The sequence below is a fragment of the Coffea eugenioides genome, chromosome 1 (assembly GCF_003713205.1).
Source record: "Coffea eugenioides isolate CCC68of chromosome 1, Ceug_1.0, whole genome shotgun sequence".
Classification (NCBI taxonomy): domain Eukaryota; kingdom Viridiplantae; phylum Streptophyta; class Magnoliopsida; order Gentianales; family Rubiaceae; genus Coffea; species Coffea eugenioides.
Window position 1 is genome coordinate 48728885 of NC_040035.1, and position 24501 is coordinate 48753385.

General features: G+C 36.8%; 3 protein-coding genes across 4 annotated transcripts; 1 reads left to right on the plus strand and 2 right to left on the minus strand.

Annotated features, from left to right (window-relative positions):
* Positions 1–757: 757 nt before the first annotated feature.
* Positions 758–7002, minus strand: LOC113762398 (probable sugar phosphate/phosphate translocator At3g17430). 2 transcript variants are annotated; one of them, XM_027305846.1, is made up of 10 exons: positions 6745–7002; positions 5305–5625; positions 4747–4854; positions 4377–4408; positions 4238–4288; positions 3844–3905; positions 3495–3756; positions 2566–2831; positions 2368–2462; positions 758–1424 (listed from the first exon to the last, which is right to left on the minus strand). In XM_027305846.1, exons 2-10 carry the CDS (start codon positions 5389–5391, stop codon positions 1239–1241), a joined length of 1149 nt encoding a protein of 382 aa, XP_027161647.1. In that variant the 5' UTR covers positions 5392–5625; positions 6745–7002; the 3' UTR covers positions 758–1238. The 2 variants fall into 2 exon arrangements, with proteins under 2 accessions (XP_027161647.1, XP_027161652.1); XM_027305851.1 differs by lacking the exon at positions 6745–7002 and adding an exon at positions 6654–6729.
* A 5826-nt stretch (positions 7003–12828) lies between these two features.
* On the plus strand, positions 12829–15919 carry LOC113765382 (putative kinase-like protein TMKL1). The gene is made up of 2 exons (XM_027309540.1): positions 12829–14292; positions 15167–15919. The coding sequence occupies exons 1-2, from the start codon at positions 12924–12926 to the stop codon at positions 15802–15804; spliced, it is 2007 nt and encodes a 668-aa protein (XP_027165341.1). The 5' UTR covers positions 12829–12923; the 3' UTR covers positions 15805–15919.
* Positions 15920–16512: 593 nt separating this feature from the next.
* LOC113780701 (probable pectate lyase 8) lies at positions 16513–20975 on the minus strand. Its single transcript, XM_027326484.1, has 7 exons — positions 20893–20975; positions 20716–20772; positions 20068–20142; positions 17803–18445; positions 17599–17702; positions 17379–17517; positions 16513–17286 (listed from the first exon to the last, which is right to left on the minus strand). Exons 1-7 carry the CDS (start codon positions 20928–20930, stop codon positions 17065–17067), a joined length of 1278 nt encoding a protein of 425 aa, XP_027182285.1. The 5' UTR covers positions 20931–20975; the 3' UTR covers positions 16513–17064.
* Between the last annotated feature and the right edge of the window lie 3526 nt (positions 20976–24501).

The window sequence follows — 24501 nt, forward strand, 5'->3', positions numbered from 1 at the left end:
TCCATGGATTACAATTTTTATATCAATAATCTATTTAGCCACAATACCATGGGAGTGTGAGCATCCTGACGGGATTTGTACTTTGTCTCGACTAGCACCTCCAGAACTCAACGATCCCACCCCACCCCCCAAATTTTGCCGTTTGATGATCTCTCCGCCTGTATTTAATCATCTACAAGCATGCTTTGCACCAAACTAAAGAAACATGTGATTACGAGGCTATGAGCAACCAACACTTTCAATCTCCGGCTATACTCCTTTTATATAGCGTGATCACCATATGGTCTAATAAGCCAGCAAACGAAGCTTGTGATCAACTATATGTTCATCACTTTTTTTAAGTCAAAAGCAAAGATGCACATGCGCGTAACTGCGACTCTTTCACTGGAAAGACGAAACGTGATATGCTTTTAACTTCAAACTGCCATACATGCATTTTTTTGGGGGGGTGGTGCTGGGAAGATGGTCTTTCTGCTGTCGGATCTAGGACAAACAGATAATGGGCAAGGTTACTAGCACCGTCCAAGAGCAAGGTGCAGCGAATCCATCAAAATTTTTAACCTGTTCAGCGGTAATGAACATGGAAGAATAGAACAATCAACAAACATCAAATTACTACGCTTATACCTTTGTTGCACGAGCAGGTAGATGTATCAAGCAGACCTGCTTTAGCTTGAAGAGAATACCAGAAAACCGTTTCAAGCATTGAGTAATTTTCTGACACTTTGACCTCGAATCTGCTTTTAGACCATGATACCGAAACACGCCTGAAGAATCCACACTGAGGATTAAAGAATTAGAATCCATTAGTATTTTCTGCATATACTGATCGTTACATTGTACCCCAGCATTGGGAGGGGGTGTTGAAGGAAATATTGAGGGATCCCTTGCACCAAATTAGAAAACTATTGAGGGCCTTCCCACAAGAGTGAGTGGAAATGAATAACATTTAACTATAGCTCCTAAGTCTGCTAAAGATTTAAACCAAGTCTAGAAAGCAGGGAGACAGCACGGCCAAAAAATAAATCCACTCTTGAACTAAACTATTCCCAATGAATCAGAACAAATATACGACAGTAAGATGCTCTACAAAGCGTGACAGTTCTTCTCCCCCAGAGCAATAAAAATAGGGGGCTACGCACTTCAAACCTGCTCACTGCTTCTCTGCTGAAATATTTTTATGATGTATTGATGGTGATCTGGAAAAATTTAATGAAGCGTTTCTGGGCTACCAACGATCAAGCTGAGTGGCTGCTATATTGGCTTTGGCCCAAATGGGATAGCCTTGAGGAAGCCAACAGAGGTGCTTCTTCATCCACGTTAACATCAGAAGCAGAATTTCTACCAATCCTCAGCCCACTGCTACTGTTGATAGTGTCATCTGGGACATACAGATCAGATGACTTCTTTTCCATCTTGAATTCCTGCCAAAGGGGGTAGGGCAAACCAACTTAAAACATCTCTAACACAGAATAGAGGAACCCTCAGTGGAAAAAACAGAAAATAGAGAGATGTATACACCGAATAGCCCCTTTACTATGAAGCACGTTAAGCAAACAGCAGCAGAAGATGAATCATGGTAAAACTTCAGGATCTTAGTTGACATAAGAGTCACACTACAGGGCCATTTGGAACAATCCCAGTTTAGGGAAAAATAATAATTAGAATATAGCATTTGGTTTAAGCCTATAGCACGCAAGACATCTCACACAGATGCCCCAATGCCTTCTTCGTGAGTTCTCTTTACAAAGTTCTACAAGTAAAAACATTCAAAAGCAAACATGGATTGACACGAAATTCCCTCTCTTAACTCAAATTCCCGATCTCAACCACTATATGGCTTGAGTTCTCTTTGCGAACTTCTACCAGTAAAAACTTTCAAAAGCAAACATGGATTGACATGAAATTCCCTCTCACTCTTAATTCAAATTCCCAATCTCAGCAGCTATATGGCACAGTAAACAATCCCATACATGATAGATGCGCAAACAGAGAAGCTGGATGGAGCCAGCCCAAATCAAAAAAACTGAGAGAGAAAGCGAGAGAGAGTGGTGTTGTTGGTTAAGCAGAAGGATAATGACACATAAGCACGAATAAGGCATAGGATACTGAAGATACTTCTTTCCTCATCAACTTTCAATGATATTTCAGAAACTAGTGAATCCCCAGGAACAAAGATGACAATAGATTTTCCATCTGATAAATAATTACTGGACTACAGAAAAACAGTCCATTCTTCCCAGCCCCCAACAATGAGGTTTGACATCATACTTTAAAAAAGGCCAATCCAATGAGCGAAACCATTGTCTTAATTACAGATTAATTAGTATAACATAAAAAAGAAAACTAAAAGTTTATGATACTTACCTTTGCTGTTCTTTCTGCAAGATTCTCAATAGGAAGTTGTGATGCACGGACATCTTTGACTTTCAAGTAATTATACATGATTACACCACATATGGCTGCCAAAGACCAGGTGCAATTAGATAAGAGGACAAGAGAAACACTTGAGATAGCTTTTAAATTGCTGGTTAATTCCAAGCTCAACATGGAATATAAACCTACCAATGGCATAACCAACAATGTTAAGAGTGGTAATAGTTGATTCTGGGAAGACAACAGTCGAAAGGGCAATGAGTATCCAGTCCTTTAAGACACCAGCAACTCGAATTGTCACAGCGCTGGTTCTACCAATAACTAGAAAGATTGAGAAATTCAATGCCAGGGCACTAAGAGCATTGGAGAAGAATATCCCAAAATTAAATTGAATCTGTGAAACTTCCATTCCAGGCTTCTCCAATAGATACCAGGGCACAAAGAGAAACACAAAGCTGAAGATCAAAGTGATAAAAAGCGTCACAATCACAACAATAAAACACATAAACAAACATCATTGTTGGGGAGAAATTCCATGTAAATGTACATAGAATGCAGGCCAAGTCGCCACAAAGCAGCAAAGACAAGGTAATGATGTAAAACACAATATATAAAATGTCAAGTCTCCGTTTCAGTTAAACAACAAAAGTTAAATATAGAAAATAAAAAGCATGAAATCTTCTATAACTCACTGTCTGTAACAGCTAATACACTACAACTTTGGTTGTCTAGATAATTTCAATTTTATCATCGCTGTACAAGTTCCAATTCAAGAGGCGGTATATCTCCATCATCCAAATAACCCAAAGATCAATTCATCAAATGTATAGGATTACTTGGCATGCATCTGTTAATTCATTCTTTAACTCCCTCCATCCATACCCACTGTATTCCTCACTCTTTATGTGCATGCAAGCAAACAGATGTGCAACATGTGCTATTTGCTCCGTATAGCTGCCTCAAAACTTTTGAATTAGACATGTTTCAGTTACTTTGGCTTTTGATTTCACTTCAGTATAGATGCTCATGCAATTGTTGCAAGTGGCATTGCATAAACCAGTAGCATAATGCTGGTTAAAAATATATATATATGAGACTAAGAGATTGCAGAATCATACCTGCATGGAGCAATGTAATACAAACTGGTAATAGGATTTAGTGTCAAGCCTTTCTTCTGGAGAAGAACTTGAGTTAAGACCAACCTAAGTGCTTCAGCAAATATTCCTGTGACCTGATAAACTGTGCCGACTATGTTGAAATGGATTTCACCATATGAAGATACCACAACTCCAATGCTAACCAACACCATGTTCAAGAATATATCCCAACGTAGTTTATCGGTACCACAAATAACAGCCATGAGAAATGTGGCTACTGGCACTGTAGTACAAAGCAGAACACTCGGTTAGTAAAACTCGCTAGAGTATCTAATGGAAAATGCAAAACACATAGAATAGCAAGACATACTGAGGGCTTTGAGCATTTGGATGAAGGCCACAGAGATAAACAAATATGCCGTGTTGCCAAACCTGTAGAAACATAAAACCAGCTGCTGTCAGTTGGAAGAATTCAATAAATGATAAGAACACCTAATTTGCATCTAGTATCCTGTTACTGAAAAGTTCTAAATAAGTCCACCTTTCCTATGAAACCTTGCAAGCTTCCCAGTAAAAAAATGGATCAGACTAAGCACAATGTGAAATAAGTTTTTAACTGCTCACAAATTAAACTACCAACTCCAAATCATTAGGTGTAGTTGGACACATTTAAAGTTTGTGTGGAAGAGAAACAATAACATGGAAATGCTGATGAAATGTAATAACAAAGAAAACATGCCCAGCTTCACCAAAGGAGAGATTACCAGAGGCTTGAAGCAAAGAAGGCACTAATGGGGATTACACATGTTGCATAACTGCAAATTCAGTAGAAAAAAGGGTCATAAATGATTTCAGAAGGCCAAAATAGAAAAGAATAAATAAACCTAGATGTGATTGTCTTACATTTCAAAAGTCATTTTGACTGGAGTTACAACCTGCAGCAAGAAAGATTAAGCCATTTATTTATCATTTCCTAAGAGCAGAAAATTGATCAATACTATTGAGATAACAAAACACAGAATTTCTGAAGAAAGCATGCAACAAGGTTTTAAAAAAAAAGAGCAAAACACTGCAACAAGTATATATAACATGATACAACTGTGTTTTCATTGGTAGACATCAGAAGACAAAAATCAAATTCTACCATCCCTTAAAGTGACTCAAGAATTATGTACAACAGACAAGATTATCTAAGTCTGTCTTAAGCATAACAAATAGCAGAGCAGAAGCTTAAAATACATTACACAAAAAGCAGAATTTCTATCTTTCTTACCTTGAAAACTCGTACTAGAAAGAAAGCTACCAATCCCGAAAAGCCCATATGAATCATTGTAAGCGTTATAGGAAATGGGAAATTGAAATACTTTGGTGAGAGAACCCACTGCACAAAGCAACAAAACATGCTTAGGACCCAAAGCTCCAACTTGTCAAGAGGGATAAATGGATAACAGATGTAATTGTAAATCCAGTGCAAAATATTATAGGTAATCCCTGGCAAAAACATAAAGCAAAAATGGAGATTAAATATAAAGCCAAGCCAAGAGCCAATCCACATGAAGCCACTTTTGAGTGAATCATTAATGCAGTAATTTAGAGATAGCCAATTTCACATAGGCAAACATTTTCATGACAGAGCAGTCTGAAATTTAGAAGCTTGAACCAGCATAAATTTGAACATGTGCACCGTGAGAAAAAAAGACTAGGATGGTTTTCTAATGAAGAACTGTAAGGTTCACTTGAAGGTGAACGGTGACAAAAGGTCATCTGTTTTACAGAACAGAACTTGTAACTTTGCAAATGTAGGCAGAATAAAACAGCGAATAGCACATACCTTGTTATATAAAATAACTCCTGACGAAAGCAATATATACACCAGAAGATAAAGATAGGTCAAAACTAGCTGCCTGTTAATGACCATGTTGCTAGGTCTAACTTGGCACCCTACTGATAATCTTCACGTCACCAACCTCTAAGAAGATATCTTTTAGCCCAAATCTGGATCAAATGATTAAAAGGAGATATTTTGCCAGACATGAGAAGCAGATTTCAGTTCAATTGTGGTTATTCATCCCGTTGAAAGCTTTAATCAAGCGTGCAGCATGCGTAATAGAAAAGACTCAGCTGTTGATTCAGAGATGGATGTTCACGGAACCTGAAAAAGGAAAGTAAGTGAGCACATTGGCAGAAAAGCAAGACCAAGGAAGAAATTGACATGTGAAGCAAGGAATCATGACTACAGTGTTTTTAGTGAAAAAAATAATCCAATAAAAATACAAGCTGTCTTGCCATAGAGTCAGCAATATAACAAGCATGCTACAAATCAACCCCAAAAAAATGGATAAATAACAAGAAGGTTTTTCCCAAACCAGCTAACTACGATCACATTACAATGCGACAACGAATGATGAAAGCTGACATAAAACAAATGTTGAAATCTTGATACTTGATGACAGCACATCCACCACACCAAATTTCAAAAGTTTACCACTAATTCCTGTCTCTCAAGTGACACCAGAAACACGGTCCTGAACACAACCTCAGAAAAAGCTGTTGCTCTATTAATAAAAATGCAAATGAAAAGACAAAAATGTTCTAGCGACACAACTTGATCTGTTCTTCTGGAGCTCGAATTCACCTAAAACCCGGTTCTACAATAGACGTATATTCAGGAACGAAGAGCTTGAGTTCAGTTTACACTTCCCATCAAGGAAAAATCTCTAGATATCTAATTGAGTCGAAACTTCTCAATATCAATATTCCTAATACACGTAGACATTAGCATTACTCAATTGATCTCAACGACTGATGTACACATGCACGTATCACAAACTTGGCTTCAGGTACTAAACCACTTAAACTCTTATTATATTACACCTTGATCAAGGACTAAATTGCATTTAGATCATAAACAAGCTAAACATTTATCTAACGACACCCTTGTTTGTTCGCAGGCGTACAAGTGATAGACTAAAAGGATTCAGCAAAAAACTATGACTAGGATTTGATAGTTCATTAAGCCAATAGGAGTAGACAAAATCCACCATAAAGACTGCAAACACGAACTTATTTCTTCATAAAACCAAAACGATGGCAAAAAAAAAAAAGCAACGTGAATAAGCATTGTAGGTAGGCAGGACGAATACTTGCAGTTAACAATCAGATCTAATTTGATTATTCTACCATTGGATTCTTAAACCCTAACTGAATGCAAATATCGGAGCTGGACAATCACGAGGTATACGAGTGAAAGGCGCGCAGAGACGAATCTTACCAAATAACCACACCAAACAGCTTCAACAACAAATAACCAAAACCTTCAAAACCTTATCCATCTGTGACCAAATTGCAACAGTGACGGGACCGATTCGAATCTCTCTCAGATCTGAGCCCTTAGTAATGAACGAGGGAGACAGCGCGAGGGAGAAAGAGAGAAAGAAAGAGATGGAAAGAGACAGAGAGAGTGTTTATTGTCTTAGTGAGGAGCTGTGCCTAGCTTGCTTGCGTCAGACAAGATCAAGATCGTCCAATCTAATTGATGATGAGATGATGGGTGTGGAAAACCGGGCAGTAATGAATTTGGAAATTTAGGTCAAGACTGTAATTCAATCGATTGCTTCGGAGGGAAATTTACGATTTCGCCGTTGATCAATTTGATCGTACGGTTGTTGAATACAGTAACTAAAATACCTCAAATAATATTTCACTTTCATTATAAACACATTTTTCAATCCATCTTTTTATATTTTCAATCACATTTTTATTTCACATATATCACATCACAAAAAATACTACAAGTAATTATTCCACATAACATTTCAAATAATACTCTGTCCAAACAAACCAATTTTCGCGTTTTCTTGTTTCTATGTACTTCTTAGCTGTTAATGCTGTGCTGCCAGACGTGCGGTAGAGTGCAGACTATAGACTGACCGGTGTCTTGACCCTTTTTGTGTTATTGTGGTCAAAAAGTTTGTTTGGATAACCAATTAATTAATTAATCAGCACAATTTTTTTTCTATAATTTTCCAAATGCATTTTTTTCCTTTTCAATTGTTTTTTTATCTAATATTTCTTTTGTGTGTTGTGTTAATTAAAACAGTTTGGATTAACTATTTTTTGGAATATTTTTGAAAAATTTTACTGTAGTAGAGTTTTTATAGTATATTTGAGGATATTTAATATTAGAAGAGTTTTTAGAATATATTTTGGAATATTTTTTAAACATTTAAAAAAAAATTAGACTACTTTTTAGAGTACCTTTTAGAATACTTTTTAAAAATTTTAATAGTATTTAAAAAATTAGTTATTGAAAAATTCAGCAATCCAAACGGAGAAATTTCAAAATAATCGTTAGTTCAAACACAATAATTCTTTTGTTGATTGTTTATTTGTTTGTTTATACTTTCAGAGTAACTTCTATGCAATATTTGGTATCACTTTAATATGCTCTACTAAAATGTCCTGCACCAATTGTTAGATGCCTCTTTACATTTTATCAAGGTGGGCGTGAAAAGGAATAGGCTAATAGGAAATATGGAAGAGATAATTACCAAAACAAATTATTCTACTTTAATTTATTCAATTCTTGATGTCCTCCCTTTGTAATTGTTTGTTTATTGGTTCATATTAGGGGTTCTCATGGATCAAGTAATGACTCTATTTGTAATTTTGCAAACCCTAATCACATGTGTTGACTAAAATTCCATTCAACATCCTAACCCTATTCAACTTGATTAATTTATAAAATAAGGTTGGGTATACAGAGTAACCTAACTCTTTTATATTTTAGGAAAAAAATCAAAATTATATTAGTTGAAATTAAATAAAAGTATTCAGTCCTACAACAAAATACATAAACAATAGACATTATATAATTAAAATAATAAATATTCCGAACATTTGTTTTCATTTTTTTCACTTTTTAAAACTATCAATTCATTTCTCAAAAAGATGACAGGTTGCTCCACAATTAGCCATGAAAATTTAAAATCTGAAAAATAAAAAGAAGCGGATCGATGAAGCGCACATATGTTGTGAGAAAGGAAAAAAAGGGGGATAGTGGCAGTAAACGTAAGGATCGGGAATGGTAAATGGGAGTTAGGATTGACTAGTCAGTTCAAAAGTTCTGAAAATATATGCACAACGGCCCTGTTTGGAAGGTGTTTTGGGACTTTATCTAAAACTTTATTTGTAACTTACTGTTGAAATTTTTTAAAACTTTTTTTAAATGTGTAGATTTTTGAATATTTTGAAATGTATAGTTTAAAATTTTGAGAAATTTTTTAAGATTATTTTAGTTAAAGTTTTTTAAAAACTTGTATCAGATAAATTTGACAAAAAACTTGGGTTCCAAACAAGGCCTAATTTGTTAGTAAATGGCTAAATAGTTAAAATGTTGAGATTCGGGTATTGACTACTCTAATTGACTCTACACATATGCCGGTAGTTTTGAATAATCGCGATTTTTTAAAACTAAGTGCTATATTCTAACATATTTTCAGGTAACCTAACCATTTTCAAAACTGCGAGTTAGTTATCTTATTTTTCGATTTGGCCGACTTGACGTTCTCGATTACCAACTTTTTTGGATTTTTTTTTTTTAACATTTCCAGTTCATATACTCTCTCCTTTTTTTTATAACTGACGTTTAAGGTTTTGCACACTAATTAAGAAAAGTTTTTTATTGCTTAAATCTGTACACTACTTTCCTTTTGTACCCTCATTAATTGTCCAATTCACCCATGTTTTCTCTCACTAGAGTACTAAATGGTGCTGTTTTACTAGGCCAAAAGCAATGCAATAATTACTAGGAGTAGTAATTAAAAACCCTGTATTGGAAAAGAGAGATAAAAGGGTAAAATTGTGAAAAAATAATTAATACTATATGGGGATAATAAAATGATAGATAAAAGTTCACTGAGCAAATTTCTTAAACGCTAGTTATAAAAAAAGGGAGGGAGTAGTATATATCGTTTTGCGGGCATATTATCTTGTGAAATGTGCTTGCTTGATTCGATAAGGTGACTGTGAATCTTAAAATTCAGTTGAGATGTATGCGTAATTGCGATAAGTTGAATGGAGAGGCCCGAGAGGTTAATGGGATTTGCAGAATTGCGTGCCAAATTTGACTTTGGGAGGGGAGATTCACGAGTCTACAGGCCAGGTAGGTAATTGGAAAACGAAAGCTTTTGGATGCCATAGCATATTGGTTAAACTTTCAGCACGCAAATTTGACTAGAAACTAGCATTCATTGAAGTCGCTTTAACTTGGGCGCCTCGGCAAGCCTCATGCGTTGCTTCTGTTTTGTTGGGAGCAAATTAAATGTGGGGCAACCGTCCTCATGCAAGATGCACCGACAAACTTGCATGCATTGGTTTTGAAAAGTACATTTATTAAAAACTTTTACCGAGACAGTACTTATTTAAGTGTTTAGGTACTTTTAAATATATTATTTAAAGATATAGAATGTGTTTGAATAATAGATTAATTGAAATAATTTTTTTGAAAAAAAAAATATTATAATATTTTTTTGATGCGATGTATATGAAATAAAAAGATGGTTAGAAAATGTGTTGATGATACAAATAAATAAATTTTTGCAAAAATCTACAATCCAAACAAACAAATTATTTAACATGTACTGATTGTATTGGATGATGTGTAATTTAAAATTTGTTAAATGTATTTATCTCTTTATTTAATTTATAATATAGAATAAAATAATTAAATTTAATATTTTATTTTTTAAATCACAAAAACTAATAATGTAAAAGCGCCGAATTTGAGTTTTTGTTAAAAATATTTTTAATACCAAAAACTTTAATTATAATTTAATGGGACGATGTTCATCAAATATTTTAAAAGTACTTTTAGCACATAAAAATATTTTTCTATTAAAAGCACCGCAACTCCAAGCAAGGTCTCGGGCGATTCCCTTTTTGTTGGTAGTGCAAAGTAAGTACAACTATTGGTAACACACTTTTTCCAAGTGTCGAGCAATTAAAAGCGTGTAAATAATAATTTTTCTGGGGAAAAAGGTGAGTAAACAATAATGCTAATGTTGTTAGGTACAATCGTTAGCATCATCAATGTGTTGCATCCATGCCAAACAACGAGATGGGGGACACAAAATGAGGTTATCAATCATTAGAATTTCACACTCGGCATAATTGGTTACCTAAACAGCCAGACAAGTACCAATGCTGTTGAACCTAGCACCATTTTACGCCGGTCCGTAAATCAAAAGGTTGGAAACCCGCTATTAACACGGGTATGAAGCATAAACAAGCAAAAATTAGAAGCAAAAGGAGGTAAGATGCGGATTCGTTTTACCATGTTCTACCCGGTTTGCTGAAATTGGATGAGTTGAATGATGTTTGAACTTGGGGTCGGGAGGGATTAATTATTTAATCTGTGTGCTATTTAGTGCCAAGCAAATCTGATATGATTTGGGTGATCATTCGAAAGAAGGCAGTCTAGGAAGCTTTGTCATATAATTGAAATCGAAACAATGGTTGATATAGCACGCGACGGCAAGATTTATGCTTGGTAGTGGGTACTATAATAATCAAGAAACCCACGACTGCCTCAATGGAGAAAATTTTCAATTAAATAAAGGTAAACAGAAAGTCACAAGTAGCTAATTTTTGAACCATGAAGCATTGAAACTCCATAATTTCTTCATTTAGCTCATTTTGGCTAGTGCATTGAGTGCTTTCAAATGACTTCATCTGCCGTTTACCAGAAAGAAAACAACAAAATGGTTTTTTTTTTTTTAAAAAAAGGGTAATCAATGCATTCGGATACATAGAGACCATTTGGATTGCTATTTCTTGCAATTTTTGTGGAAAAAAAACTTATACTGTAGCAATTTGATAGTTGTAATACAACTTTTTTTTTTAAAAAAAAAGACAATCCAAAATTTTCTAAGACTTTTTTATTTTTCAAATATTACTTCTCTTGCATCGTAGATGCGTTTTTCAATTACTATCTTTTTATATTTCAACCACATTTTTATCCGAATTACTTCACATCTCCCAAAAGCATTATAATAATTAATCTAAGTAATATTTTGAATAGTATAACATTTAATTACTACAGTATATCTTTTGCATCAAAACCTATTCTTAGCAAAATTCTAATATTTATTAAACTCGTAGTGTAAACACCGTCTAAGTCTCTAGCAAATCGTTAAAAAAAATTGAAAATGAAATACGTAAAGTAGTACTATAGTAGTAGTAATTTTTTTTTTTGATACGATAAATTTTATTCTACACCTATTCCTACTCTATATTTAAGGGAAATGGATGAATCTAAGGTGGTCAACGAGAAGTTCGAAGGGAATTGAACCGTCACTAAATTAGACAAGTGTCTTTACACCTACTAATGCAATTTTCAAAAAATTCTAGATAAAATAAGGGTCAAGGGATTTAATGCTTAACCCAGTTAGATATTCCCTTTAAATTAGGATAATACAGGATACTATAGATAAATTTGTTTGGATAGTAAATTATTTTAAATAATATTTCGTTTGCATCATAAATATATTTTTTAATATTTTTAATTATTTTTTTATCTCACATATATCATATTATAAAAAGTACTATAATAATTATTTCAAATAATATTTCAAATAATATCCTATCCAAACAAAAGAGACTTAAAAAACCCCCCGCTCCCAAAGAGGTTTAAAGCTCCCTGTGTAGTAGTAGTAGTAGTAGAATCAAGTTTCAACTTTTTAGTATGGGATCCGCAAGCGCAAGCACGGGGCCCCAGTACCAGAACCCAGAAGAAATCAATCACAATCACTGGATGCATACTACACTATCGAGTACAACAGACAGCGTTGGCCACAGATCTCCACCAGCACCGGCTGGCTAGGGTTGCTCTCAGGCTCGGGCCTCAGTCAGAATGACCAGTCATACACGTGGACGGCTAAAGATAACAAATAAAGCAATCTCTCTGTTGGCCAGCAGCTCACCCCGGGCCCCAGCTCCTGCCATCTAAAAAAGAAACCATTTCCTAACCTCAGATAATTACTAGTAAAAATTTTCTCAATTCCAAAGGTGTGCGAGCGTGCAGCCGATTCACGACAAAAGTCATGCTGCGTCTTACTTTATTTAGTAACCGTCCGATTACTAAACGTCTCTGAAATATCAGCACCTGAGGACCAACGGCTCAGACATCGGACGGCCAAATTTAAAAGTTAGGATAATCAAAATCAAAATCGTACGCTCGAAAAAATATAGACAAGAGGTCTCGCCCTTAGTCAAAAGCCCCGTCAGCTTTACCAAAAAGAAAACCTCAAACAAGAAAAGAACATAGTAGTGTACTACTAAAAAGGAAAAGGAAACTCTCTCCAGTCTCCACTACCAAGCACTTCCTTCACTTTTTTCTTTCTCCTTCCTTAGTACTCCGTGCTTTTTCTCCCACTCCAAATCCATTCATTTATGGAGTTTCTGAAGCTTATCTACCTGTTAATCACCCTCGTTATCAGCCATAATTTGCCTATTTCTTCATCTGCATCCTCAGATGTTGAGCTGGTTTTGCTGAAGATCAAACCTGTATTACAGGGCAGCTCTGAGAACTTGCTGCTTTCTTCGTGGAATACGTCAATTCCACTCTGTCAATGGAGAGGCCTCAAATGGGTCTTCGCAAATGGGACTTCTTTGGCCTGCACTGACCTGTCTTCGCCACAATGGACAAGCCTTTCGCTTTATAACGACTCCTCTTTGCACCTGCTTTCTCTGCAGCTCCCATCTGCTAATCTAACTGGAACTCTTCCAAGAGAGCTGGGTGAGCTCACAACTCTGCAAAGTCTCTATCTTGGGGTGAATGGGCTATCTGGAACCATCCCTCTTGAGCTTGGATACAGCTCTGCTCTGTCTGAAGTTGATTTGGGGAACAATTTGCTCAACGGGTCACTTCCAACTTCAATTTGGAATTTGTGTGATAGGCTGGTTTCGCTTCGGCTTCACGGTAATTCTTTATCTGGGACTCTTCCTGAGCCTGCATTGCCCGGTGCTACTTGCAAGAACCTAGAGTCCCTTGATTTGGGGCACAACATGTTTTCTGGAAATTTTCCTGAATTTGTAACTAGGTTTAATGAACTTAAACAACTTGATCTTGCTAGTAACATGCTTTCTGGGCCTATTCCTGTGAGTTTAACCGGACTACATTTGGAAAAATTGAATCTTTCGTTTAATAACTTTAGTGGGATGCTGCCAAATTTGGGAAACGTGAAGTTCGGGGCTGAGGTTTTCGAGGGTAATCCTGGACTCTGTGGGCCATCTTTGAGGGCTTGTAGTGGAAGCTCTGGATTGAGTTCAGGGGCAATTGCTGGTATTGTCATTGGCATGATGACTGGAGCAGTAGTCTTGGTGTCAATTTTGATTGGATATTTGCAGGGAAAGAGGAGGAAGAATGTGGACGAAGAAGAGGAGGAAATGGAGGAAGGAGAGGATGAAGAAAGTGGTGGCGGCGGCGGCGGTGGTGGTGAGGGCAAGCTGATTTTGTTTCAGGGTGGCGAGCATTTGACATTGGAAGATGTATTGAATGCGACAGGACAAGTTATGGAAAAGACTAGTTATGGAACTGTATATAAGGCAAAGCTTGCTGATGGAGGAACAATTGCGTTGAGGTTGTTGAGAGAAGGTAGTTGTAAGGATAGGGGTTCTTGTTTGCCAGTGATAAGGCAGTTTGGCAAAGTTCGACATGAGAATTTGATTCCGTTGCGAGCTTTCTATCAGGGGAAAAGAGGGGAAAAGCTACTCATATATGACTATCTACCTAACAAAACCCTCCATGACCTCTTGCATGGTAAGCCCATACTCCTTTTCTTTTCTTTATCAACTGAATTTACTGTTTTTCTTCATTGTCTATTTGTGGATATTAGTATCAAATAATACTACAAAATTAAGCTGACCTTGTAGGATTTTTTTAATGTGATACAAGTGGTTGCTCGTATGACGCACTAAAATCTCAGTTCATGACAAGTAACATAGAGTAAACCAGATACTGCTTGAATTATAGTTGCATATATTGACATCTATACCTTTTCAAAAGGCCATTCAATGCAAGCATTCAATATGTCATTAGACAGACATTACCAGCAAATAGCATACAATTTATGTGACAGACTAATGGAATGTGAAAAAAAAATATCAAGCACTGCATTATGTATGTTATGGTTGACTCCAATAATTTTGATAGTTTCCAGCCTTCTAGCCACCTTTGGCCTACTGATCTCAGAATTAACTCGGCATACTGCCAACTCCTTTCTGCTTCTCTTCCAATAATAAAGAGTGAAAAAAAAGGCCAGAAGAATATAGAGGAAGCAAGCCAGTTTCAGTTCACCCTTCTGCACATATTGTGTTAATGGTGTAGGATAACTTTAGGGTCTTCGAAATGACTTCCATCAATTTACAATGCGAATCCAACTAGGGTTTTGAAGTTCCACATTGAGAGAGAGAATTTTATTTTATGATTGATAAAGTGTTTAATCTCCCTTGATCTTTTGACGAGTTAAGGAGGCTGGTAATGTTTAGAATAGATGAGTATCTTTCATCTTGACCACATATAAAATGCATAATTTCTTGATTCCGATGCTTCTAGGAGTTGCTATATTCTGTTTTCGAAATGGCTAGAAATTTAATTGGAAACATTCATTATCATGCATCTTGCTGGCATGCAGAATCAAGGGTGGGGAAACCAGTGTTGAATTGGGCTAGGCGACACAAAATTGCTTTGGGCATAGCCAGAGGTCTGGCTTATCTTCACAGCCTTGAAACACCAATTACTCATGGCAATGTGAGATCCAAAAATGTACTTGTAGATGACTTCTTTGTGGCTAGGCTTACTGAGTTTGGACTTGACAAAATAATGGTCCCTGCTGTCGCTGATGAGATAGTGGGACTTGCAAAGGTTGATGGTTACAAGGCACCAGAACTCCAAAAGATGAAGAAATGCAATTCTAGAACTGATGTTTATGCATTTGGGATACTGTTATTGGAGATTTTGCTTGGGAGAAAGCCAGGAAAGGGTGGCAGAAATGGGGATTTTGTTGATTTGCCTTCACTAGTTAAAGTAGCAGTTCTTGAAGAAACAACGATGGAAGTTTTTGATGTAGAGCTATTGAAGGGCACAAGGAGTCCGATGGAAGAAGGGTTAGTTCAGGCATTAAAGCTTGCAATGGGTTGTTGCGCTCCTGTAGCTTCTGTAAGGCCTGCCATGGATGAGGTTGTAAGGCAGTTGGAGGAGAACAGACCAAGGAATAGGTCTGCTTTATACAGCCCAGCTGAAACTAGGAGTGAAAGCGGTACTCCATTTTGATTTCCTTTTCCATTGATTGTGAATTTCATTTTTGCGTTTTCACATCTGTCTCCCAAGGAGCATAAGTTGATAATCATTTCAATCCGCTTCATTTCTTTGGTGATACTTCCTATAACTATTGCATCACGTCCTGTGGTAGCTAAGCTTTGAACAGCACTAGAACCACCTAAAAAGGAAACAAGTAATATAATCATCTTGGCCGGAATCCCCTCCTGTTATTAAACTGTGGTCATTAATTGTAATGATTGCAAAATTAATAAGAAAAGGATCATGAATTTTGACAAATTGGTTGGATTCAGACTAGTGTTATTTAATTTAATCTCAAAATGGGGTCTCCCAATTAAAAAAAATAAGGAAATCTTGGAATGCAGTTGAGCATTGTTGAGTTGGTTTCAAGTCAGTCACCTTACAAGAAGGTTTATGCACAAGGTAAATACTCGCCTCACATGACCAATAGATGTGGAGCGAGCCTTGAAAGAAACTATTGGTAAACAGCGGGCATGTTTAATGGGCTTGGGATGTCATGCCTCCCTGCACCACTGCCCTGCGGTGAGGAATCAATATCGTCAAGTTATAAGCATAAACTCAGGAAATCTAATACGGTCGCAGCAATTGCCAGAGAAAATGGAGTAATGATATAGGCATAGCGTCGCCCTATCCGATTTTATTGCATTTAAGTAACATGAGCGAGAATTTACAGAGTTGCAATTTTCTACGTAGTCCAAACCATAATTACATCGTTCTAGAATTGAGTTTCTTCTTTCTTTTTTCTTGTCTCCAATCTCTAAAACTCTGTATAAGCAATTTTGAGGCATATAGGAAGGAGATTCTTCCCCTCGCATGCAGAAGAAAGGGAGGTCAAATTAATGGACTCTAAAAATTTAAATGAAAGAGAAGAAAAATGATTGTTTGCATGGGAAGAGGAATGAGAGATGCAGGGATAGAGCAAGGAACATCGGCTTCTGCGCCCCTCAAAGTTTCAAAGTTTGAAACTGAAGCAGGCCGAGGTTGAACAATAGGTGGAACCGGGACTTAGAGATGATTGAGATGGGTTGACTTCGTTTGCCGTGAAAAAAGATGTACGCGAGAGATAAGATACCAATAGGGACAGAATTGAGGAAAAGATTCTGGAAAAGGGATGGAGTAGGAAAATTGGGTAGGCTTCAGTTTAGTAGCTCTTACGGAATGATAAAATTGGATACATGTTCAACTTTATAATCACTGCTGTATACTCTTTCAGCAAGTGTACTTTTGATCCGATTAGCATTGGTGCCCTCTGCGGCAAGAAAGGACCCCAGCACCAGAGGTAAGGGATCCCACTAATGAAGAGGACTTGGCTGCTAAGCTGGAGGCTCTGGCATAGCCGGCCGAAGCTCCAAGGCCAGATGAAGTGAAGTAGGCTCCGTTCAGCATTAGGTCCCCATCAGACCTCCAGTTCCAGTGCTGCCAAACCCCTTCATTTGTCAACACTCTCTTTGTCACCTGCAGAAACCAGTCAGCTAGAATTCAATAATTTAAAGTCGACAACTAATTCTGTAAAATAATCAAGAAAATTCCACTTTTGACAATCGAACCTCTTTAGCAAAGGGGTTGGCAGGGGCCAGATATCTGTTCCCCTGGCTGTTAATGGTTGGCTCAGCACTGCCACCAATCGCATACATCTTCCAATGAGTGTAGTCATTATTTACCACATGGAAATATCCATGCCTACACCTGCACGTTAATTAGCGGAAGTCCAGTAAACAGAAAGCCTTGTAACGCAGAGATCACAAGACAAAATGGAGTGTGTATAACCTTGGCATCCTCTGTATCAGCCCCTCCCCAAAATGGTTGTAGGCAATGGTGACCTGCATATTCTTATCCCTAACGTAGCCGTCGCTGTGGCCCAATAACATAACCTGCGATAAGAATAGCATTCCAGATGGTTAGGTATGCGGTAAAATAGGAAGCTCCACCGTCAATTCAAGAAAGCAAGTGCTCAGTCAGGGGAAAATTGACCTCATTATGGTGAGTGAAGTAGTTATTAGAGATGGTAATTGCAGTAGAGCCCATGATGGCATCAATGAGGCCATCAGCACAGTTGGAAAGAGAATTATGATCAATCCAAATGTGGCTCGAACCAAATATGGAAATGCCATCACCATCAGCCATTGTCCTCCAGCCATAGTGACTTGGGGAGCTTCGAACCATGGCATTACCAGTTTGTTTGCAGTCATGTATGTGGAGGCCGTGAATGATGACATTGGTGATGAATTGGATGGTTATGCAAGCCCCGTTTGCAATGTGAACATTAACACCCCGGCCATCAATTGTCTTAAAGCTGTTCATAATAAGCTCTTGCTTTAGGGTGATCACCATGTCCCGTTTGAACACAATCCAGAGAGGCCTGTCCTGAATTACGGCATGACGAAGTGTTCCAGGCTGGGGGTTAACAGGGTCATCATCACCAGGGTCCGTGACTATATAGAACCTGCCATCACGACCGCCAATGGCATTGCGCCCAAATCCAATGGCACAATCGGCCAGGCGTTTGCGGTGGCGTTGCCAGTTTGGGTCACAGCGCCAGCAATCATCAAGAGGATTTCCTGTCCCGCATGAGAAGAATCCCAATTTCCTCCTCTCTGTGTTATTGCGTATGCTCCTGGGAGGAGTTGTAACCAAAAAAAAAAATTTTTTTTTTTGGGGGTTATTCTTACCAAATCACATAGCAAAAAAATTACTGCTAAATTTAAATTATTAGGATGCTCACTTGCTTTCAAGAAACACAATCATTACTTGGTGAATGCTGTGGTTGATTATTAACAGACGTTAACAAAGATTCGACGTGACAATGTGGAGAAAGCTTTGTTTCAATAGTATTTTAAGGGCTCTTCTTAACTGTTCGAGGACTGCTGTCTAAAGTCAAAAAAGAGTAGCATGTGAAGAATGAGAAATCGAGAATCAAAGACACGAATACGGAAATAGTACTACACGATCTCTTCGGCAAGTTAGCGGCAGTTGGAAATAAACGCAAGAAGGTTGGCGGTGATTTTCCATCTACTACGGCGTCGGTGGGGTTATTATAATACTCTACAACTAGGGAAAGTCCATATATTTAATGAGGTGATGGGCCCTGCCAATTTAGCCATCCGTAGAATGCCTGGATCTGCCGACTGCTCCGATGAAATCGAAACTAGATCTGAGGACTGGGATAAGAGGGAAACTTGAAACAGGGATAAGAGGAAAAAAGAAGACGCTCAAACAAATTGACTCGTTTTGTGCGGATCTCACAACAGCAGCATGCGGGCATACTGCCAAGAACAAAATGAATCAGGCACAGAGAGATGCCATCATTATGCAAATGAGTTAAAGAGAACTCGCATGCGGGCATACTGCCAAGAACAAAATGAATCAAGCACAGAGAGATGCCATCATTATACAAATGAGTTTATGCCCAAGAACAAAATGAATCAAGCACAGAGAGATGCCATCATTATACAAATGAGTTAAAAGAGTGCTCGAGTTCGAACCCTTCCACTTACACTCGAAAGAGACAGAGTCAGAGCGCCCCGGCAAAGCAATTTACTATACTTTTAAACAGATTAAATACGGTCACCTATTTCTTGGATATAATATCGCACTACTGGCCATCATTAAGTTCAACAATTTTTTCTTCCAGCAATGGAGTGTTAGTCGATGCTTTGTGATGTTTTGCACGAGAGTAAAGAAAAAAAACTTCCACCATTATCCTCTAGACGATACTCTACTTTGTTAAACAAGTTGCACAGGCAAAAGGGATGATTATGACGACTTAGAAAGGCACGAAGGGAGTGATCAGCCAAGAAGACTGCAAAATGAGGGCGAGGACCTAGTTTGGGTTGGTAAGAAATGCAGGGATGGGCGTTGAGGCAAATTCTGGTATAAACCACAGTAAAATCCATTTCTGACAAAAATTGCGTGGGAATACACTGCTGGGACGGGGTCTATAATAGGATCCTTGCGATTATTAAAGTGGGGCAAAATTTTAGCGCCTTTCGTAGAAATTAATGCGGGTTCATATCATACTACAGACAAACTTTTAACTGCAGTTTTACATTGCATGGGTAAGTGTTGGGATCATGTGAGGTGTGTTTTCACATTGTCTTTGTCCATGATCCTTCATTAATTGAGGACACATGAATTCTGTTCTGTTCTGGGAGGGGGAATAGATCCAAGTTACGCAAGATAGGATATCAAATCAGTACAAAGTAAAAGAAAATCATTCCGTTAATCGAGGACACTCACATATCAACCATGGAAGCGACCATTTCTGGATCGACGACAGCGTGCTCGTGCTTGAATTCAGCCTCTTCATTTGGCCTGGAAAGAAAAGTTATCAATTGGGAGATTAGAGAGAAAAAAAAAACCCCCCCACAACTCGCGACTACTTGCCATTCTCCAAAGTCCACATGCATATTAATTCCATTTGCAACCACAACCTTAGGATTTGATCGTCCATTAGTTCTTGGTACTTTATTAATATTACACCGTTTTCGACACAGCAACACATGAAACAGAGCTTGCTATTGGCTGGAAACTGAAGGGGCGGTTGGTTAATGAATATTCATTCCCTTCTACTCTCTTGTCTATTATTGACATGGCTAGCCTCATACACTTTCGATTTTCTCTAAAGCCGACTCTGGAATCATCAGAACACGAAATGCACTTGTTTCCGATGGCAATCTTGGGATACAAATCAAAGAACTTTTGAGAAGAGACAGTTTCGCTCTGTTTTACCAATGCAGGAATACGGTTTACAAGACCATCATGTTGTTAGTTTCTTCAAGAAATTGTTGAAGACAGGGCAAGAAGCATGTTAATATGCAGATCACTACCTGTACTTAAAGACAGAAATTCGGAATTGGTTCTAAAATGCTTGTAAAAGTAACTAACCTTAATGGGATTGTTGAGTTTCCTGTGCTCTGCAACACCTTGCCGTCCTCAACGTAACTGTGCAATGTAGCGGTACGTAAATGATCAAAAAATCAATCAAATTGCATTCAACTGAACACTCTTTTTCCTTCTGTACTCGCTAAACAAAGGTGAGTTAAAACAGACGAAACCCAATACCTTTCTGTTTCTGCACCCGCATTTAGAGATACGAGCATTATGGTTAACAATGAACAAAGACTGAAATATTTAAGAGAGACACTCATTGCTGGTTAAGAAAGACAACACACCCTCTGTACTTTTCTCGAAGAAGAAGGAGGAAATGGAAATATAGAGATGGAGTCAAAGAAAAGCTTCGATGAAGCAGCCTTTTTATAGTAGGAGAGCAAAACAACAAAGAAAGCACCGGACTCCTGCTTCACGCTGCGTTAGACTGCTAGGCTCATTAGTCAAAGGGTGTGTGATTTCCAAATTAGATTGTTATAGAGTATTTACTTAGTTGGATTTTTAAAATTCGATTCTAGTACTACTAGTAGTATTATGAAGGGATCCTATTTGGATATTTGGATAGTCGTGTGGCTGATTGTACTGATTGAGTTATTTTTGGTCTATTATGTTGCTTAGTGGTGGTTTTAAAAATCAAAATCAAAATCATACCTTGGATTGTTTTGAAACAATAGAATCGGACTTTAAACTTATAGAATCCAAATAAAAACTAACAATTTATTTGTTTGTTAGCTTATAGTCTATGAAAACACATGTCAATGAAGATAGAAAATGCAATGCTAGCCAAACAATTAAGTTTGTTCAACTAAGATGTATAGTTTCAACTATTATATGCTAATAGTATAAAAATTCAAGACCTTCTAGAATTTATTTTACATTTTGGCTAATATATATATATAGAATGTATCTAAAGTTTTTAAAATATAAGACTTAATCCACAAAATTCTAGTCATCAAAGTGGATAATGCTACTAGGTTGAAATCAAATTTATAAATTTGGATGTTACAATCATAAAATCTTGACAAATTTATGTATTTGGAAGTTTAAGCAATATGCTTATCCACCCATTAAATCTAGGATCCCATTTAATTCTTGAATAAAAGTGGATAATGCTACTAGGTCAAGATCAAATTAAATTTATAAATTTGGATAGTAGAATCATACAATCTTAACAAATTTATTTATGTATTTAAAAGTTTAACAATCATCACTTTTCCACCCTATTAAATCTAACCTATCTCACATAAATTCCTATCACTATGTCAATACAGTTCTTGAATGAAAGTGGATAATGCTACTAGGTCAAGATCAAATTAAATTTATAAATTTAGATAGTAGAATCATAAAATCTTAACAAATTCATGTATTTAGAATTTTAACTATTACCACTTTTCCTCCCCATTAAGTCTCACCTAAATTGCTGCCACTACAATTTTAAATCTCCTTGAATTTGGAAGTTTATAAATATAATTTATAAATTTGTAGAGCCATAAAATCTTAACAGCAAGAAAGTTGGAAGTTTCACAACAATAAAAACCTATTGCTAACTGAAGATCTAACCTAACTCACCTAACTGCCACTAACTGAACTCTTTCTTTTCTTGCGCTTTCTTACTCTTTTTTACATCCGTTAGATTAATTGGCTTTTCTAATGTTTTCAAAATAGATCTTTAATCATTTTGAAATCATAAAATTAGGTTGTAGAATCGTAAAATTCTATAAATATTGTCCGAAAACAAAATTTGTTTATCTGTGAAATTATAATTTATGAAAACATATGTTTTTTGATAAATGTAAAAAATACTCCAACTTTAGCACAAAAAAGATCATGTGCGTTCTCAAGTATTACATGCTAATATTTAATTTAGTTTACATTTTGTGAAAAATAATTTATCTAGATTAGTGAAATATAAGACTTGAATTCACGGAATCCTAATGATCAAACTATAATATTGTAGAATCATAATTTCTTAACAATAAATTTGGAAGTTTCAGCCATTGCTTGTCTATGTTCGTGCGAAGTGAAAAAAAAAAAAAACAATTGCTTGTCCACATCCGAAGGTCTAACCCCTAACTAAACTGCCAGTAAGTGAAAGTGACTCTTCCATTCGCTCTCCCTTTAACCTCTTGTGGTCGTGGCACGCTGCCCTGTACCACTGGTAAAAGTTACTATCGAATAGGAGTAACACCCAAATTGATCCGCATTTGTTTGGATCTCCCAATATAACTAATAAGGATTGAGTGAGATTATCCTCAACTAAATTGATCATTAATCTCCATTTCAAACAAATGGTACTGTTTAGTCTCTTTTTCATTTTTCAGAAACAAACGCTTAAGAGGATTTCCTGCCTCTCATTTTATGTATACATGCCATTATAGTTTTGAGTATTTGCTGCGACAGCAAAATGTGTAGAAACTCATAATGTCACCTTTTGGTTGGTACCAGAATAGAGGCAAAAGTTGAACCCTTGACTTCTCGCCTTCACCAGCTCAAGAGGCCGTTGGCAAGACTCAAACTACTTGAGAGAGAGTAATCAGTAATTTACTGGATTGGTGATATGCAGTCCCTCCAAAGCTCTATCTACTCTAGCATGCATCAAACTACTCTGGATTGCTGTTTCGATAAATTCACAGTCGGCCTTTTCTTTTGTCTAGCAAGAATTTAACACGGAAGACACACTTGTCCTCGATGAATGATGTAGATAGTTAACTTCGAATGTGGAGGAGTTTTTTGTTGGACCAAATTAATCTAGAAGTCGTAATCTGAGTCAAGCAGGCAATTAAGTTTTGGTGTAGCGACTTTAATGAAAAAGTTTGACTAGTGCCATTCCTTATATTCTTTCCAGAGTGGGGTTAACTTAATCAATTCTTTGAATTGATGGATAGGGTTAGTTGACTATAATGGGCCAAAGGAGCAACATTATAGTCCTCAGTGATCAGCAAAGGTTAGAAGAAGATGAAAGATCAATTGCCACCCAGTTGAGAGTTGAGAGTCGAAATGGGTCGACCTAAATGACCTACCCAGTTGCATTTGCAGCTTCTCTCAAGTCTCTGGTGGTTTCCTCGTTAACTGAGTGCTCATTTTACTCACCCAATTTATTGAACCAGGCCTCAACTTTTCGTCGGTTAGTCAATTCACCAACCCCGGCAAGTACGTACGTAGGGATCCAACTTTTGTTTTAAAGGAACTAATGTAGGATTTCGTTTTTCAATACCAAGAAACTAATGCGGATTTCAATAATCTTTTCTCTTGAATGGTCAACACTTGCAACAGCATGCCTGCATTTTTCTGGGGCTAGCCTAAGAAATCCAATGTCATCAGAAGTTAGATGATTTGAGAAACCTAATATGTTTTAATTCATTTCCTTCCCTTTCACATGCCAATGCACCGCGCTAATCAAGGGGGAAGGGGAATTAGCTTCTCTTATTCAATTCATACCCGTACCAGTCACTACTTAGCTAGTCTTATTCATTTCCTTCCCTTTCGCGGTCCGTCTTCAATAAACAACACAATTCTGAATGGTTAGTAATAAAAGGATAAATAAATAAGTGAACCCTAGTCTTTAATGGTTAATAATAAGGCCCATAGAAGTAATTTATGAAATCCACGGAACTGATTACGGTTAATTTTTTTTGATACAATATCATAATTTCATTAAAATCTGCACTGATGGTAGAAATTACATATCAAATATACACAGGTATCAAAGAACAGATACGAAGAAAGAATACTTCAGACCTAAAAAATAATAAAACTATATTATAAAGTTCCAAATTTAAAAAA